Source organism: Columba livia, chromosome 9, assembly GCF_036013475.1.
Source record: "Columba livia isolate bColLiv1 breed racing homer chromosome 9, bColLiv1.pat.W.v2, whole genome shotgun sequence".
Classification (NCBI taxonomy): domain Eukaryota; kingdom Metazoa; phylum Chordata; class Aves; order Columbiformes; family Columbidae; genus Columba; species Columba livia.
This window is the reverse complement of record NC_088610.1, coordinates 25,194,001-25,212,912: the sequence shown is the minus strand read 5'-3', so window position 1 is coordinate 25,212,912 and position 18,912 is coordinate 25,194,001. Positions and strand designations below refer to the sequence as shown.

Here is an 18,912-nt window from a genome sequence, read left to right as displayed (position 1 = left end):
TCTCTACTGCATGGAGCCCTCTGATTACCCCACCTTGGGTGGGAAGTCCCTATTTCTTTATCCTGCAGCAGCACCCTGACAGGGTGATGGTCCTGCTGAACACCAGCTTAGTCTGGACACAAGATCTTTGAGGGCAGCAAGGACTCAACAAATATATAAGTATGTGGGTGATTGCAGTTTCTTTTCCATCATGTCCTGAAAGCAAACCTTGCTCAAATCACAGGTGAGGTGGTTTCTGGGAATTATGTCCTTGTGCTTGGTGGCTTCATTGTTGGCTCCTGAAGGAAATGCTGGACTTTGGAAAGGGCTTGCCCAGGGCAGGAATATACAGGAGATTAGAGTCTTTCAATATGCTGACCTCTGGCCTTGATCTTCTTTCAGGCCAAGAAAGCGTGTTGCTCCCAGCAAAGGCTGTTTAGTCCTTGATAGTAGGGGGGAAGCATGTGTGGGCATTGCCCAGGGCAGCAGCTGGCTTCAGCAGGACAGGGGCACCCTTGGTTAGATGGATGAAGGTCAGATTATGCTGAGAGAAACACATGGGACACTTCCACAGCCCATGAACCCACTTTGCTCTGCTCTGGAGTGGTGGGGACAAGGGGTACACCAGTGTATCCTAACTGAATGCTGGTTTATAAGAACTTTGGTGTTAAAAAATAATTGCTTCAGTGTATAAGCTGGATTTTAGCCTGAAGCTCACTTTTACAGCCAACTTGTAAGTCTTGAAATTAAGGATTTGTAAAAAAAACACTGGTACAACCTTGAAGCACAACACTACTAGTGGCAGTTGCTGCTGTGGTGTGGCTTGAAAAAGTTGTGTGTGGAATAGCTTGTGTTAATTACTCTTAAACCTGTTAGTGTGCTATGCCTGGCAAACCCTGAGAAGCTCAGCTTTCTGTGACAGAGGAATGGTGTTTAGTTTGGGGTTTAATTTTTTTTATAAAATGCAAACAAAGAAAAGATTAGACACTAATGATTTCATGGCTTAAGATTTTGGTGCTAGAAACAACCTAATTAAATTCCTGACATGATCAGTTTTGTTAGTAAATAGTAACCATGGATGTGGAAGAGTCTTGCATCTCATTACATTCAGCATAGGGTTTCAATACAAGAGCCATTAGCTGTTGTGTGGAAGTATAAAAACAAAGGGAAAGTATGGGGCACACTTTTTTCTTCTTCCATTAATTCAGAACACAGTCCTGGAAGAATCTGTAATTAATTAGCAGGGCTTTAATGTAGGGCAGTAGGCCATAGGTTTTCTTTAGTGAACTTAGTAAATGGCAACATTGCACAAGATAGAGACGGAATGCATAAAAACTACTCAAACTGCAGGAAATAAGTAATTGTACAGTATAGTTTAAAAGCAAGTACATATTTTACTGTGACTCATGTGGGTATTTAAACATCTATGTACTTCTCAGGAAGAATGATATCCAGATGCATAAATTTACTACACCTGACTTAATACAGGTTAAAAAAAAATCCAGATTTACTTGCATAAGTGGTGACAGCATTGCATGATTAAGTGAGGGTGAATTAGCATGCAGACAGCAACCGTGGGCAGAAGGGAAACAGACTTTCTCATAAAGGAACTGATTAGAATTACTCAATGCTGCTCTTTCTTTAACAGGAGATGTACTAGTTAGCAGTTCATTTCAATATGAACAACAAACAAATAATGTTCAGTTACCAGGGTTTGACATAAAACTGGTGTCTTCAAAGGAAGTGAGGCTGATTCACTGCAATTAGAACAGATTTTGCTTTAGACTTGTGAATAAATTGGCAGTGTGTCTGAAAGCCACTATGTGTATGTTTTGTCCACTCTGTAGGCTCCAGTTCTGCAGCTGAGAGAATTTATGCTCAGCCTTGCAAGCACTGAGAGTGTTCAAAGGCAGTAACAGGGTCCTCAATGAGCACATATCCAGGTGTCTGACAGATTTTTTTACATTAATAAATGAGCTCATGTTATCAGTAAAGGTGCGTTACAGATTGATTTTTAGCAAAGCTTCAAATATGTGAGAACTGCATAAAAAAAAAAAAAGTATGAACCCCATAACCCCCTGTGCAGGTAGCAGTGACTTATTGTGTGTCAGTAGTTTGAAAAGGAAAATTTACTTTAACAACAGTGACACAGAGTTGCTCATCTGCTTCTTGCCATTATTCCTAATAGTTCTGTGCAAACAGGGATCTTGGAGAAACGCAGGTTTAGTGGAAGTCATGGGGGATGTATACTTTTTCCTTAGAAAAAGATGAATGTTGGTAACTTTCTGTGAAGTGGCAACCCCCAATACCTTTCTTTTAAGGAAAATGGGGTGATGTGGAGATTGTGAGATTTGGTAAAGAAATTCCCATGACTTCTAATGGGTGTTGGATCAGAGGCTGTACTATGATTCCTTGCATCCAACCTGGTTTTCAAAAGGACAGTGTTCAGGTTTCTCCTGCTGTGTGGGATTCCTTTACTGGTGGATGGAGTCAGAGCACACTTCATGAGCAAGGTTGTCTTAGAAATCCATGAAAGCGTAACGTTTTTAAAGTGAAAAAGGGTTTTCAGAAACTTCATGTCATGGTTTAGAGATGTTTTAACTTGTCAGTGAATGGAAGAAAAAGACAAATAGGAAAAAAAAAAATTGTTTGTAGCTTTGATAGTGAAATATGTTAGGGGATAGAGGGACCTGTACTGGAAGCTGCTATCAATCAGAGTGTACCTAGCATATAATACTGCCCAGGAGACCTCTTAAATGAGGAACTTCATGCAATAAATCCATTCCTGCAACATGTTTATTCCTTTGTTACATTTGTGAGAAGCAGAGATTTCATTGCATATTCTATATAGTGATGCATAAAATCCATATTTATAATCCTGCTGTATATATTCCACATGTTTGATCAACAGTATATTAATTTGTTATATGGATTTGTTTTTTGCAACCAGGTCCTCTTTTAATGAGAAATGTGTCCCTGGAGAAATTATGAAAATAAGGTTTTGGTAATTCTTTTTTTCTGCTGATTTGTGTATCATGTGTTTTACATCATCTTGGTGCCCACAAAAAGACTTATTAGATCTAATGGGGAAATGCATATCTATACTGCTAACCTAAAGCATTGTTATGCAAATTCCTTGCTGAAATTAATGGTAATTAGTTCAGAACTGTCTTATTAGCAGAAATTCTGTCCTATTTCTAACACAAAACTTGACTATATCAGAAAGTCTTTCATCAACCAACTGGAATAACTCTTCTGAATGGAGATGGCTTTTCTTAGATATCATTTTCAGTTCATTAGCTACAGTTTTTGTCATCTGGAGAGAAGGTCTGGCTTTTGAAGAGAAAGGTTTATTTTGTTGTAACTACAAAAAAGGGAAAAACATTAAATCAGTGGTTCTTTAAATAGGAGATGCTCAAGAATTCATCCATAGCATTCAACTAGAGATACTGTTATTTAGTTTTTTAAAACAGGAAAAATAAATCTATTTTCTTGTTAAATGACTGAACAGCACTAAAATACCATGTTTAAAATGTGAAGTTTGTGGTACCAAGAGCCTTGACTCTAGTCCAGTTCTGCTTCTGTTGCTGTAGACTCTGTTATTCAGCTGGGAGCGAAATGGATTGAGAGCTGATGCTGGACTGGTTACTGCATGGAGATACTGCCCTCCTAAAAAGTGATTCAACCAGTTAGGTTGGTCAAGAAGTTTTAAAGAGTAAGAGCATCCTGTTCCTGTTGCTGCCATAATTAAAAGAGGGTTGTGGTCCCCAGAAGATCGAGGGTTTTTACAGCTTGAGTTTTTCTGCATATGAAATACTTTGAACTGGCTTTGTCTTCACAAAGTTTTATGTTTGTTTGAACTTTCACCTTCCCCTGGAGCTTTGTCCCAACTTGCTAACATCTCTGTTTCGTGTGGAATTCCTACTATTTTGCAGGTGAAATTCTAAGTTAGTGACAGTGCCTTTTTCTGCAGGGTGCTTCCTAACAGAGGCTCCCTCTGAAGAAAGCAATTACCTGAAAACCAGAAGCAGCCCATGTGTGCCCACTTCTGACAGCTAATTGCAATTCCACAGTTGCCTGGCTCTATGCAAAGAGACCTCCAAACCAAAGCCCCTGTGCTCTACTACAGTGGTTTTGTTTTGTTGCAGTCAGACCATAGTAAGGATAAGAGCTGGTTCTCTTGACTCTGGCAGCTTCAGTAAAAGTGGCTGTCCTTGTGCCAGGGGAAATGGGAACGCAGATTTATGATGGCAAAGCAAGGGACACAGGAGGGAGTCATTTGTATTATTTCCCTACTGTAGTGAACAGCTGTGGAGGTCCTGATTGCAAATTTCTGTATACTTTCATCTTTTTCTTGATGTGAAACAAGTACTGGGAGGAAAAATTCTTCCCAGAAAGGGAATAAAACTACAAAAAAGATTCGGTGTAGGAAGCTTGATATAAAGAATACTCTTGTCCTGGAAAAAGTGCTGCTTTCTTGCCTGTTTTCTCATGAGTGAACTGAGGTATCAGAGTTGAATTGTCCTAGAAAAAATAAGTTCTTCTATTAAAAGAATTCGGAGTGGGTATGATTGCAGCTCACTGGATTTTTAGCCTGGGCACTAAAAAATACATTTAGATATTTAGAAGTTCCTAAGGAAGGGTCTTGGGAGTATGAACTGATTGGATATCAGGAGAACCTTAAATGTGCCTAGAAAGAGCATGTTCAGCAAGCACATTTTCCAAGTAGTTTTTCTGAGCTGCTCTGATACTTCATCTCTCCTATTTCCTATTGTTCTCCTTTCTTCAAAACCACTGGTGCTGAGTGGGGGGGGAAGAAGGGCAAGTGCCCCACTGATGTGTTTCACCTGTGAGGAGCAGGAGGGGGACCCCTTTTGGCCATGAGCTTGGCATAGTATTGAAGAGTGGGGGGAAAAACAGAAAGAAAAGGAATTTGACAGGTTCTTGTAGCCAGTTGTGGGAAGCGTTTTCTGTAGAGGTTTGTGTTAGGAAGAGTCTCCTTAAATCAAACAGCAATCCTTGATGTGTTATTACTACCAGATGCTCTTGCACTTTGCCAAGCTGGGCAGGTTTCCCTCCTCTATCACCTCTGTAAGCAGCTGCTCTCAGTTCTTCTTAATGAAGAAATCCACAGGAAAATTCCTGATGGTGGAGTGCAGTGTATGTTAAATTAATGCTGCCCCTGGTAATAATAAGTCAACAAAAATAAGAAAAAACAAACAAACCAACCTTGAGTTTGTCTTGTGTAGAGTTCCTGTAAGGTAGGTTGGATATTTTGGAGGTGGGGCTCTCTTCTCTGCTGAGCCATGAGGCATCATAACAGGCTTGCCAAAAAGATGTTTAATTGTCACAGCTCACTTGTAGATCCCTGTGTGTGTGGTGGTAGTGATTCAGATCAGCTAATATGATAATGAATTAATGCCTTGTGAAGGCAGCCCACACCCGTTGCATAGCTGCCTCATGCTTTTGGGGAAGCACATCAGCTTTTTGCATTTGTGTTTGGTTCGGAAGAGGGGCTGGGAACTGGCCCAGAGAGAAATCTCAACTTGCTTCGGGCTGTAACTGTCAAAGGTAGATTAACCAAAATGTTGGCCCTAAGACAAAGATGACAGCAGTTGTCTTTACTCAGGAGGAAATGAAATGTAACAGCCTGCATGAGTCATGCATTTTTAGTACATCAGCTTTCACTTTATTGCCAGAAAATGTACTAACTACATAGGATTTTGTCTGTCTTAAGTAAAGACATATTTGAAAGCTCTGGCAATGAAAGAGCTAACATACCAGACTCTGATGCTATTGTTCTCTCCAAGCACCTCGCAATTTTGACTTGATTCTTCCTTGTGTGTTTTCTGCATTTTGAAAGGGCCTCTGAACATCAGAAAATAGATGCTCAGCACTATCTTGAATAGTGTCAAAATGAGCCAGCTGTCCGTTTTCAGTGGCTTAGAGCTGTTTTCCTCACCTTTAAAAGGGTGTTCATCCCTATGAGCATAAGCACAGAATGCTGCTCTGTGCAAAATGTCTGGCTACCTACAACTTATTGGAGCATTTTCCCTCTTTTGGTCTTTGTGTCATTTCAATTCCAGGCTGCCCTCCCACATTAGATGATACCAAGGAAATTACAAAAGATTGATTTCACACTGTAAACATGACCTTTTTTTAAACACAAGTCATGCAGACTCATGGATGATCAAAGTTTCAGAATATTGCCAAAACAAGTGATCATGCTGAATCACTGTAAGCAATTCCAGTATTAAAGGTTCTGCACACAAAAAATGGCATGCTTCATAAAAAAGGTCATATACCAGAAGGAGTATTGGGGAAGATTTTCAAAGGCCTGTTAGTCAGTTAAGGCAACTCTCCTGTTTATTCCCACTATGTGCCTTTGAAAATATCCCCAAGGTGCAGGTTTTTTTCCTTCCAAAGTAGAGCTGTATTAGGTTAATTACTGCTGTGCAAGAGGTAAGTTAAGGTGGACACTGATGCAAATCAGCTATCTGTGAATACTCTTTAACGTGATGTACTTTGACTGGAATAGTTGTTTTTCTCCATGCATCACACACTTAACTAAGAACAGTACACAAGGAATAAGTTTATGCTCAGAGCTTTTTGTCTTTGTTGGCACAAACAGCATATAAAGCCTGATTAATAGTGATTCTATACAGTCTTACGCTTTTTACGTCTAGTGCAGATATCAGTGTGTAAAATCTGGCAGAGAGGAATATCAGATGGATTTGTAATGGTCTCTGAAGGGTCTTTGGCTCCATAAGCTAGATAATGGATTGCACACAGCCATATGCAGCATTTCCATTTCTTACAGCTATAATGGAATAATAGTTTTAATTTAATAACCAACCCAAGTATAATTCAATACAAAGACATATTATCTTCCATTTAAATAAATTAAGGATACCACAGCTGAAATGGCATGTCAGAGCTTAAAAAAAATAATCTACCTGTTCCTTCATGAAGAAGCTTGCTACATATCAATATCTCTAAGTGCAAATTCGGGTTGTAAGTATATACTGGGTCCTAGTATTTAGTTACTGATGACTTGCAAGGCTTTGTTTTGAGTAGATGTTCCATGTCTTAAAGAGCTAAATTCTTTCATGCTGATTTCCCAAGCAGTGTCACTGCAGTCAGTGGGGAGAGCTGTGGCTAATAGATTGCTTGGTGGAAGTACAGAAACACCAGTACCCCCAGCTTCAGGCTGAAGTTCTCCTGGTGAGCTGGAACTACTGATTGAGAGGCCAAGGGTTCCTGTAGATTTCGTTTTTCCAACCCCAAGGTTCAGTCTGAAAACAAAGCAGGAAGTGGGTGTCATCTGTGTGAGTTACAGCATGGCCTGAGCCCTTGTCTCTGTAAGGTCAGAGATGAGATGTGTACTGGAGCACCAGGCCACAGCTGACCTGTCCCAAAGCTCACTGGGGTCACAGGAGCTTTTTGCTGGTTTTGAGGAGTCTTGGATCAGGCTCAGAGCTGCCACCAGGTATACAAATCTCATTACATTTGACTATCCGACTGTGTGAAGGACTTGAGGAGGACAGGTGTCCTGTCTTGGGTCCCACATTTGTCGCAGAATTACTGTGCTGGGCAGAAAAACTTATAACCAGTCCTGGACTCAGTTTTGAAGAAAGAAAATGAGCTGTGTATAATAGGTAGTGCTGTCACCACTGATGAATCTGTACTTCAAAGTCAAACAAAGCTTGCCTGTTACCTTGTGAAATACGGGTGATATTTATCCTTGGTTTTGTCACTAAAAATTGCCTGTAAGAAATCCCAGCGGTCAATGAGAATAGATGGCTCAGAATCCAGCTATGGCCCTACAGACCTGGAGTCCCCCAGGGACCATCACTAATCTCATGATGTCTCCCAAGTGCTTGATTTGTGCAGATGATGCTCTGATTTAGCAGAGAGATGCATATAAACTCATGCTGCCAGCAGCCTCTGGCGTCATAGATGCAGAGGCTCAAGAGAGTACGTTATTCCAGCAAATGTCAGCATTAATTTACACTTGCTCAGGGCTCATCTGCTTTTTCCTGCAGTATCTTGGAGAAGAGATTACAATCTTGTGCATGAAAAACCCAGCATCTAGCAGATGAAGCCAGGATCTGCTCAGCATCCTGGAGAGTGATGAGGGAGGGTGGCAGCACACTGACATCCAAGCAGAGGTGTTTTGTCAGTGTTTGTTACAGTTAATGGAAGCACCGTGAAACTTGTGTCACTAAGAAACTGCGGAGATGCCTCCCCAAATGAGTTGCAATTTAAACTACTGATCTGCTGGCAAGAACCACTAATATAGACCTGTTGCAATGGAGGCAGGAGGGAATAATGAAATCAGTGGTGTTTTGTAAGAGTTGGTCCCACAGCAGGGCTGGAGCTAAGGGGTCAAATTTCCCTGTGTCACTTATGTAAAGAATTGCAGCAATTGCTGTGATACTCATGATCAAAACCAACAGGGAAAGATTTGCACTGGCATAGATTTAACTGAGCTGTTGCATTCAAGTTCTCTCACTTCAGAACACATTCCAATTTTCTTCTTGCGTTAGATCTAAAATTCACTTTAAGGTGTAAGAAAAATCAGCAAAAGATTACTTTCAATATTTAACCAAAAGAAATGTTTTTAAATATAGTGTTGTGGGGGCTTTTAATGTGGTGCTGTGTTTAACACGTATTGTAGATAAAACATAGCCCAGCATGCTTTATTTTTCTGAGTCTGTACCACACTTGCTCAGTTTGCAAAGCTGCTGAGTGTTTGCCCTAACAAAGATCCTGCAGGCCCAAGTTATGCAAGAGACCTGCCCAATTCTACCCTTTGCAGCTCTTGCTCGGGGGGACACCTCTACAAGTTGATCTGGAGTGAATGAGTTGGGCTGTTACCGAACCACAGGGAAACTGAGGACAATGGACTTGCCTGGCATTGCAGAACCAGGAAGCTTTTCACAGTTTTCTTGAAGTGCAGATTTCTTCTCCAGAATTCTCCTATTGGAAATGTTTATTTTGGACTCTTCAGCACTGAGATCTTTTTCTAAGGTGTTTGTCTAAAACTGATGTTGTGTGCCAATTAGAAAAAGATCTTTTCAACATGTTAAAAATATGCTATTCATAAAAAAATACAAATGTTTCAAACTGCATAGGCAAACTTCCCAGGCATATTTCAGCACTGACTTGTGCCTGCTCTGCTGTTGCTGTTCCAGCCTCCAGGCTACCAAGCTGCTGTTGCCCTTCATTATGAAGTGGACTAGAAGTATAGTATGGATCTAACATCTGGAAGTTGGACTTAGTGAAATGTGGTGCTTTTTTCATGTCTGTCCGTTTTTCTCTCACCACTGCAGGTTTTAGCGGTGAATGATGGTTTATCTCCAGACCAGCATTTTCTTTAAACAGTCCTCTCCTACAGCAGCTCTTATAGCCAGTGGGTCTCTTTATGCAAGTTTTGGATGACTTGTACTGAGTAGCTTTGCAGAGGCTCTTACCCAAGTGTGAGGCAAGCTGATGGCTGCCCCCAGAGAGAGCTGTCAGTCTCATTTGACCACCGCCTGCTCCATGGAGCTGAGCTTCAGCAGGATTCTTTGCACTTGTGCTGGGTTTGGGCAGGATTTGACTTCAGGGAACAAGGCAAGTTTGTGTGTTTATTAAACAAGTTTGAAGACACACCCTTAGGCTAGAAAATACAATTATACAGGAGCTGGCCCCCTCATACCTTTTTGATAGCAAAAAAGTTAGTTTCAGGGCCTACTTGGACTCTCTGCTGGTTTATGGGGCTTATGATGATGTGTGTGCTGACTGGAGCATGTTTTGATCAAGGCAGATGCTGCATGGTAAACTTCCCATGGGTATATTGTTGGGTCTTCCCCCATGTAACCCCTACAACCAGGGAAAGGACTGATTCTCATGCCATGGCAAGGGCTTCCCATGGGAGCCTGCATTACTGCTAACATCAGAATTTGCAGGTGGGATGCCATGAGGATGGCAGCAGTCCTAGAGATTTGGTCCTAGCACCCTTTGCAGGTGTCAGATGGGGAAGAGAGGTGAGTTGAAGGCACATATGCTAATTCATAAGCTAAAGTGAACAGCTGATGTGAACCTGCGATGCAATACGTGAGTATGGTGGCAACCAGCCTGCTTTTGTCAGAGTTCCAGGAAGGGTCCTGCTCTTTCACTAGACTCAATCTGTGTTATGCTAGAAATCCAAAGCCCTGTCTTCCTTCCAGACATAACCCCCATCTGCTGCTGCGGTCCTCAGCGCCTCTAGCTGGATGACAGCTGCAGAAACCTGGGCCTGGGTGTGTTTGCCCTTATTTAACCCTGGGTTTGCATCCTTCATACCCTCCTGGGGAAGGGAGGAGGTGCTACCATTTTGTGATCCAGTGTGTGGAGAGTTGCACTTGGGACACACGAAGTCGAGAAGGTCTGTATATAGGCTAGTGATGTATGGGAGTAGCAGCAATATGTTGTCTGGTTGTATGTTTGTTCTCATTAAAGAGATTTATTTTACTTCATACCCATGTGGTAAAGATAACAAATGCTGCTGTACCAGCTAAGAAGTACAGTGGTTCTGAGCTATGAAGTTTTGCTACAAAGATGAACACTGAAATATTCTGAGGACAGAAAATGGTGGCTAGTGGGAACAGTAATGTGAGATATTGGAGGACTTAATTTATTTTGATAAACTAGTTTATATTTTAGGATGCTTTTTGTCATGTTGATAAAGTGTCAATCTTAGCTATGAACTTTGCTATTTATGACCTTCCATGTAAAGTTGCACGTCAGAAAGGAAAGATAAACAACTTGAGCAATACAATTAATACAATTAAGGCAAACCCAGAATTCAGTCAATGAGAGAGACCAGTGTCAAGTAAATAATCTGATGGAAACAGAGCTATTTGAAAATGCAGTGGCATCACTTACAGTACAGTGGGCAATTAGTTTTAATTAACTTCAAATTCTGACACATAGTTAAAAATAATCTTTTCTGAGTGTCCAGCTACCCAAATGAAAGTTGAGCCATTTTGTTCCGCTAGAAAAAGCTATTACAGGTATTATAATGATGCTATTCATACTTCTATTATAAGTATGTAGTCTTTTTAATTTCTTCATAAAATAGTACTTTTGGAAGATCAACTTGTTCTGTACCATAAGCCTTTGAAAAATGGCACTGTTTTCCAAGATGAACAGATTGAATTGTTTTTAAAAACAACTTTGAATTGATTAACAAAGTCCAACATGTTGTGATTTCTGTTTTCCTCTTTCCCTCCTGCCAGGGAGGATCTGCCCAGGAGCTTTTGTAAGGTTATCAGAAGTTACAGACAGCTTTTCATGTATATGTGTAAGGTTATATCTGGTATTTTAAATGTGCTCCTGTACATCTGTCACTATGGGAACCCTAAGCACCAGTTTTGTGGGAGGTAAGGGGGTGGCTGCTTTGCATTACAACTGCTCAACTGAGTATGTAGGCCCCACCACAGCCTGCAGCATATCCCTCTGCCCTGTGCGTCTAGTCTGTTGGGCCATTCTGGAGAGCAAAACATGACTTTCTATTAATGTTCTTATAGCAACACACACACACATATGTATATATATATATGTATTTATTTATTATCATGGCAGTGATGGTCATCCTGACAATATCCATGGGTTCCTGCTAAGGAGACATCTGTCTGGCTGTCTCTCTGTGCCTGCCTGCATCTGATGGGCAAGGCAGGGCAGAGAACCTCAAGCTCTTGCTGACCCAGGCTAAGACCACCACATGGCCCAGGACCGCAGCACTCATGGACAGCTGCTCAGTAGCTGCAGGTTTGCTGTGCTGCATGATTTTCAGACCTGCACTGTGGGTGGGATGTCCCTATAAAATAGCCCTTAGGACTGTGTGTTTGGTGCTGGTGTTTGTGGAGCCGGCTGTGAATTCTTGGTGTTCATTGTGCTATTACTCATGTTGTTGGGAGGAGGAGCTCCTGAAAAGTGCACAGGAAGTTACTGACTGCTTCAATATGAAACCTATTTCCATTATTAGTCTTTTGAAGTATGTGAAACTAGAGCTTGATACTCCCTACATTCTACAGCCTTTATTCAAGTAATCTACTTGATTTCCCTTGAGCTGTGTGGCAGCTTCTTACATGAGTAAGTTCAGAACCTTTTTCTTGTCCCAGTTAAATTAATTTGTATGCTAAGTCATGCAGATAAGTGCAGAGCTATATCCATCTTCTCAGCTGCTCAGTGACCAGGATGCTTTAGGAAGAACAATTCAAACAGAACAAGCTGGTACTACAGAGATGGGAAAACTGTTGCCACGCGGTCACCTTCATGTCGTGTTCCTCATGCATCAGTTGTCAGCCCTGGGAGACACTGTATTTCTGAGAAAAGCCTGTGTGGTTGGTTTTTCCTCACATCTCCAGTGAGATTTAAAGATGCCTATTTCTCATGCCAACCTTTTTACGACAAAATAAAAGCCGGTCTTCTGGGGAATAGACTGTTTTTAGCGGATGGTCTCTGGTGGTCAGGGTGTGATTGAAATTGTGATCTAGACAGGGAGAACTCTGTTGCATGTGGGGTTATCTGTAAATAAACGTAGCAGGTCTGATCTCTGCCAGAGAAGACAAATCAATGGGCTAGAGGATTTTTGGTCTGGACTAAAATAACTGCTCTCACACTGTTTAAAGGAAATAAGACTTCCACTCTTTCATCATTTTCTCTTCAGCATTGTCCATAGGACATTTTCTCTTAACCTAGTGGCTGTTCTGATGCATTGTTGCATCAGTTGTATTTCTTTCATAGATTGTTTGTTTAGTGTAATAGCTTTTTAAAAATGAATGTTATGGTATAGTTAACAGCTGTGCCTTTTGATTGTGACTTTCTCTCAGGGGAAAATAAAAAAGTACAACAGGCACTTTTAAACTGTGAATTTGAGTAGGTCTGGTAAAGTGAAAAATATCCATGAAATAATGAGGCAGTACAGGAGTACTGTATTCTGACCATCAAAAAGGTCTGCATGCGTTTTTTCCATATGGAGTAGATATGGCACAGGAAACAATTCATGGTGTGGCAGGACACTTATTCTCCTTGTACTCAGTACTTTTGAGTGAGTGAGAAGGAAATGGGATCTCTAAACAAAAAGAAGGAAAATGAAAGGCTTATTCTGGTAATTTTTCTATTATTAATAGTTTCATAGTGTTCATCATTTTAGCAGGATGAGAACATTATTTCTGGTAATTTTACTCAAAATGTTCTAGTAGTTCTTTTTAGTCTTGGCATAGTTATGCATACTTCATGCAGGACTTTAACTCTTAAAAGTCTATATTTAAAATCTCATACTCTGCTTTAAAGTTTGCTCTGACTTTAAATAGATTTAACTTTCTTGAAAGAAGAAAAAACTGAAAATTCTAAAAAAACCCAAAATGAAATTTTTCTTAAAGATGCTTCTGAGGAGAGGATTTTGCATTTCTTCTGAGGCATTAAGTTTTTTAAATGAAAATCAGCATGTAGTTTGGGCTCATTCCAGTGACTCAACAGGTCCCTTAATTTTACTTCTGAGTAGTCACAGAGTTCCTCAGGTGCTTCAGCAAAACATGTACCTTGGAAAATGGGACCTCTAAAGATAAGGCTTTAAAGACTAGATTACCGGCTTTCCTGGAATAGCTGAGACACACAGAGAAAGGCTTCACTCTGGCAGCTGAATTGGCAAGTGCAGACCTTGTGCCCATTTAGTCCCATTGGTTGGAAAGTCCAGTGTTGGAGATAAGCTTGTCTTAAACATAAGGGAATTAGTCCAGCTCCATTTAAATTGCTGGCAAAGCTCCAGGAGAAGGGCTGAGGCAACAGGCATACAAAACCCTGTTCCTAGGCCTGATCCCAGCTTTTCTTACACATCCAAAGCTCATGCTGAGTATTGTGGTCACTTTAGCAGGATTAAGACTGAGCGGATTGTTTGGGCAGATTTATATTGCTATTCATTGTAAGTAGTACTGATACAGTTCTCAGTGATGTATGGTTAATAAATATTCATTGGTTAAAACAAGAAGACACCTGTTGACAAGGTAAACTCTGATTGTTCCAAGCAAATTGCTGAAGTGTGGTAAAACGTCGCATACAATAATTAGTTAAATGGTTCTTCTGTTATCTGTAGCCTTCTTCCAGCAAAGCACTTAGGCACGGCTCAAACTTCCCCTTTCTCCTACCGGCTCTACATTTTTTAAAAAAAGAGAGAAAAATGTTATCAGTGACAAAAACGTATGTCTGAAGAGCATGGAGGGGGTCTACGTACTTTTCTTTTATGGGGGGAGAGGGGAATCAATTTCAGACTGAAAAACCTAGCAGGCAGTCTTTAATTCATGCTTTTCAACATAGGTACTACAAAACCATTAGAAACACAAATGTTTCCTTTATGTATTAAAGTAACCAGTGTTACATGGACATTCCAGTAGGCTGACACTGAGCAGTTTGTTGTATTTTTGTGTGTATAATTCACGTTTCTTAGCAGGATTTTGAGGAGAGGGGAACTGGAGATAATGCAGTAGACTGCCTTCTACTAACAATATGAGGACCAATTAAAAAATGGATAAGTAACATGATTTAACATAGTCTGAAAAAGACAGGTGAGAAATAGAACACTAATCATATGAAGATGAGACACTAAAATAAATCATGTTAGAGAAGGATTACCCATTTGGGATTTGAACTTGCCACCCACTGAAAACAATGGTGAAAATCCCACTGAATTAAATGCCTCGGGTGCTTACACAGGACTGATTAGATGTTATTCGTAGAATGATGTATATGCCAAATAATGCTGGTATTTGTCAAGTAAATTATTCACCAGATCCATCATCCTGCCATTTCTTTTCTGGCAGAACTCCCATTGGAGTCAATGGGAGTATTGTCTGAATAAAGACTTTAAGGATGCGACTCAAGGTTACACAAAATGCAATTGGGGCAACTTGTTCCTCTTCTTTGGGTTCATAAAACCACATGCTGGACAGTAGGTAGGCAGCCTGAGTGCTGTGCCTTATGATGCTAATCGTTCTTTCACTGATGCTGTTTGTTCATTTGTATTTCTTTAGTCTACCTGTTGCCACCTTGATTTGGAATCTGACCCTGTTAGTGCATGTGTGTATGGAACTGAAACCCTGCTGGCAGTACAACCTGTATTCAGCTGAAAATCAAGTTAAGCTGTATCAGTGTCTGTAGGCTCTGGGCTTCCTGGGGTCAGCCCTTTGGGGTGTACTGTCCTGGGCTCTTGGGGTGACCTCTGAGAGCTGCAGGATGAGCAAAGAAGTGCAGCTCTGGCTTGAGTGAGCAGGAGGTTTCTAGGGTGACTCTTTCTTTGCTTTTGGATGTAGAAGACAGATTATATGGCTGGTTTGTTCTTCTGTGTTGTGTTGGTTTTTTTTTTTTAAGTTAAATGTTCTGAATCAAATTCAATTATTTTTTTAAAGATAATGTCTTGCTGTCCTGATAGGAACAAAGTTAATACGAGCAAATTGCTTAAATGATATAAAGCTCCAGCAATTAAAATACAACTGAGGCAACTATCTACAGCACTGAGCTCAGCCTCTTATTGCTACCTATAGGACTGTATAATGGTTAAATTAGCTGTAGGTGGGTTCCCCTGTTGCTCCAAGAGCACATTAGAAGCATCTCGAGGCTTGCAAGCAACCTTAAAGAAATCAGACATAATGGTAATTCTTGTAGCTCATAATGTGCTCAATATGCCTGAAAGGTACTGTGCAAACGGGGCTGTTCATGGGAGACTTCTTGGGTTTGGCTTATCTGGAATTTGAATGTTTTTGTGAAATGGAAAATATTTATGGAAGCTGAGCATAGTTTAGTGTTGAAATGTGTGGTAAAGCAGTTGATACTGAAGCATGCTTGGGGCAGTGAAAAGATTGCAGAAGACCCCTCTGATGGTGACAACAATGCTCTCAGCCCGAGGAGGGGTCTGTGTTGCCCCAAACAATGTAGGATGGAACTGCTGCTGGCTTTTATACAAAGCAACAATTTATATGTGTAGTTGGTAAATAAGAATGTTTCCTCGTGCAAAGTTTTTTCTAGTCTCTGCCGTGACTGTTGGTTGGAGTTAACACTTGTCTCATGAAGACTCTTCCATTGCTTTCCATTGCCTGTTAGGAATTTCAGAATCAAAGCAAACCATGCAGGATTTCCCAACCTCCTGTGCTGCAGGTTTTTATATCTACTGCTCTGTTTCCACTCGCTACCAGCTTTCCTTGACAACCCACCTTCCTCTCTGCTCTGAGAGTGCGTGTCTCCTTTAGTATAGATGTCCCTTCTCCTGCAGCCCTTCAGTGACTTGAGTTGATCTGACCCTGCTGCCTGGGACTGTGCCCTGCAGATGCTCTACAGATGCTCTGCATGGTATGGCTCTGTAAGAACTTGTGCGCTCAACTTCACGGGAGGCTGCACGGTAGTACGCCAGCAGTGCCCACAGCCGCCTTGCGCTGCCTCGCATGGGTCAGCGCGGTGGGGCTTGGGGGGCTGTGCCTCGCCCGAGGGCTCCGCCAGCCCCTCTCCATCAGTGCCGGTGCGGGGCGGGCGCGGTGTCAGCACAGCCGCCCGTCAGGGCTCCCTCCTTCCCCCTCTTCTTCTTTCCTTCTCCCCAGTGCCGGCGGAAGCCAATGGGCGGGGGGCGGCGGCGCCCCGCTCGGACCCCGCGGGCGGGGAGGGGCGGGGGCGGGCGGCGGCGGCCGCACTCGCCGAGGAGGAGCGCGGGAGGCGGGCAGGGGCAGCGCCGCCGCCGGGACTGGCGCCCGGCACCGCCGCCCGGTACACGGCCCGCGCCCCGGAGCGCTCCGGCCCGCGGCCGCCGGGGGAGCGAGATGGCCGCCGATGGGAGCCGCGGGGTCCTGGGGCTGTGGCTGCTGGCGGCGGCGGGGCTGTGCGGCGGGGTGGCGGCGGGCAAGTCCCCCAGCTGCCACGAAGTGCGGACGGCGTTTCAGCTGCGGCAGATCGGGCCCCTCAAGCTGGTCCCCGACGTGCCCACGGCCGGTCAGTACCGACCCACCCGCGGGGTGGCTGCTCCGCGCCGGGGGATGCGGGCGGCGCGGGGCCGTGCTGGGCGGGCTCGGAGCTGCGGGGTGACTCGCGGGGCTCCCCCGGCTCCGCTGCTGCTGTCGGGGGCTACTGCCTGCTTGCCAAAAGCCGAGGGACCGCGGGTGCCTTCGGCCAGCGCCGGCTTTCCTGCCGGTCGCAGGTAGCGGGGAGCTGCGCGGATTTGGCACGCGTATTACTAAAAGAATTTTAAAAGAGACCGGAATGACTCCTCCGTTTTTACGTTATGCAGGTATTGCTTGTTGATCGCCACCGTAAGCACCAGGGCTTTTTTTTTTTTTTTCGCCCCCCGCGTTTACGACCGGTGTGATCCCTTTGCTAAGTACTTTAAGCAGAGGCTTTCTTCTGCAAAGGATCCCGTTCTTTGAAGGCAAATTAGTAACCGAGTCATTAAGGAACGCTTGTAGGGATCCTCGAGCAGGCTGGGAAATACGTTTTTGACTTCTGAATTAGGAAGAGTTATCTTGCAGATGAATGCAGGAACGTCGACATAAGGAAGGGCAGAGGTAACATCTTGGAGGGATACAGCCCACAGAACTTAGCGTTTGCTCAGTTAAACAGTAAGTCTGTGGTCTTAATACTTGTGGAAGTTGATGAGTGGTGTTCACTTTTGCCTTTTCATACTGTTTCTGAGCATTATGTGACAGCAATGAAATAGAAAAGTAACACACATAGAGTAGTTTTTTTCTTCAGATTCTACACTTACTCTGTACGATAATCTTTATCCCCCTGGAAGGGGGATAGGTCCTGGAAGGGGGATAAAGTATATTATAATGTCTGAAAATGATTAAACTCTTCTGAGTGACCATGTATCTATCTAGATAATGATAAGAGTCACATCCCTGACTCTTATATGTTTTAAGAAAATGTTTACAAGAACTGGAATATAGAAGCGAAGACTATTAGTCTCGTCAAACAATCTCTAGCTGCCTCATGCTAGCAAAGTTGCCTCTAGGTGCATGGTGGTATAAATGACGGTTTCAGTTGTTGCTTTATTTTTTCTGTTTGTTTGTTTGTTTTAAAGCAGTTCAATTTAAAACTTGAGTTTGGAAAGATTTCTTAAATGAGTTTTAGATACATTTTCTGGTATGAGATTCTGTCTTGGGGATGACTTTTGATAGGCCAGTGGGCTGACCTCTTTTGGTAACTCATGGCTGTAAATGATTGCACGGTGCCGGTGATCTTTACCTTTGTTTTACATAAAGTAGTTGAGATGACACATGGCTGTAAAATTGTCTGTAAGCAAGGAATCATTCCTCATTTTGTGGCAAGAAGAGATTTGCAGGAATAGTATTTTGAAGCTTGAATTATGGTACTTTTCTCTTGTGCTGATAGAGGCATCAGATCACACTTGTTTTTGAGAGCTAAATATGAAAGGTATTTCAAAGAAAAAGATAAAACAAGGTTTTTCAACCATTTTGATGCATGCTTAACCATGTCTTTCTGAGCTCTTTCTGGAAGAAGTTCCTCAAACTTTAATTAAATTGATTGTTTTACATTTACTATAAAATTCTAGTACTGTAGATGAAACTTGGGGAAACTGTACTTTCAGTGGGAAGATGTAGGTGCTGTGATGCTTCAGGGACATTTAATTGCATTCTTGTGTCATGTTGAATAACAAGCTCTCAGCAAATAAATAGCATGAGAGAAGGTGAGGGAGGATAATACACTTAAATTTTAGCTCATAAAGGTTTCTTTTGAAGAGGATGATTGGAGCAGAGGAGAGCTGAGGAAAAGTGGTGCATATTGATCTTTCCTGTTCGTTAAGTATACTCAGCTCTACTAAAGCTTGTGTGTTTTAATGATACCTTACCAGGAAATAATGTCTCCTGTCTTGTGCCCTCTTTAATTAAGTACTGATGTGTTTTCCAA

At 42.2% G+C, this 18,912-nt stretch overlaps 1 protein-coding gene across 6 annotated transcripts in view; it reads left to right on the top strand.

Annotated features, from left to right (window-relative positions):
- The window catches only part of LOC102084468 (glypican-5), a 442,035-nt gene that overhangs the window by 24,062 nt on the left and 399,061 nt on the right, over positions 1-18,912 (top strand). For 3 of the 6 annotated variants that reach the window (XM_065074304.1, XM_065074302.1, XM_065074301.1), the window contains exon 1: positions 16,674-16,977. The exons of 1 other annotated variant lie outside the window; for it this stretch is intronic. In XM_065074304.1, the coding sequence (XP_064930376.1) occupies positions 16,809-16,977 (169 nt within the window). In that variant the 5' untranslated portion in view covers positions 16,674-16,808. Of the gene's footprint in view, positions 1-16,671; positions 16,978-17,217; positions 17,601-18,912 lie in introns of those variants that run through there. 2 more of the 6 variants (XM_065074303.1, XM_013367849.3) reach the window with 2 other exon arrangements.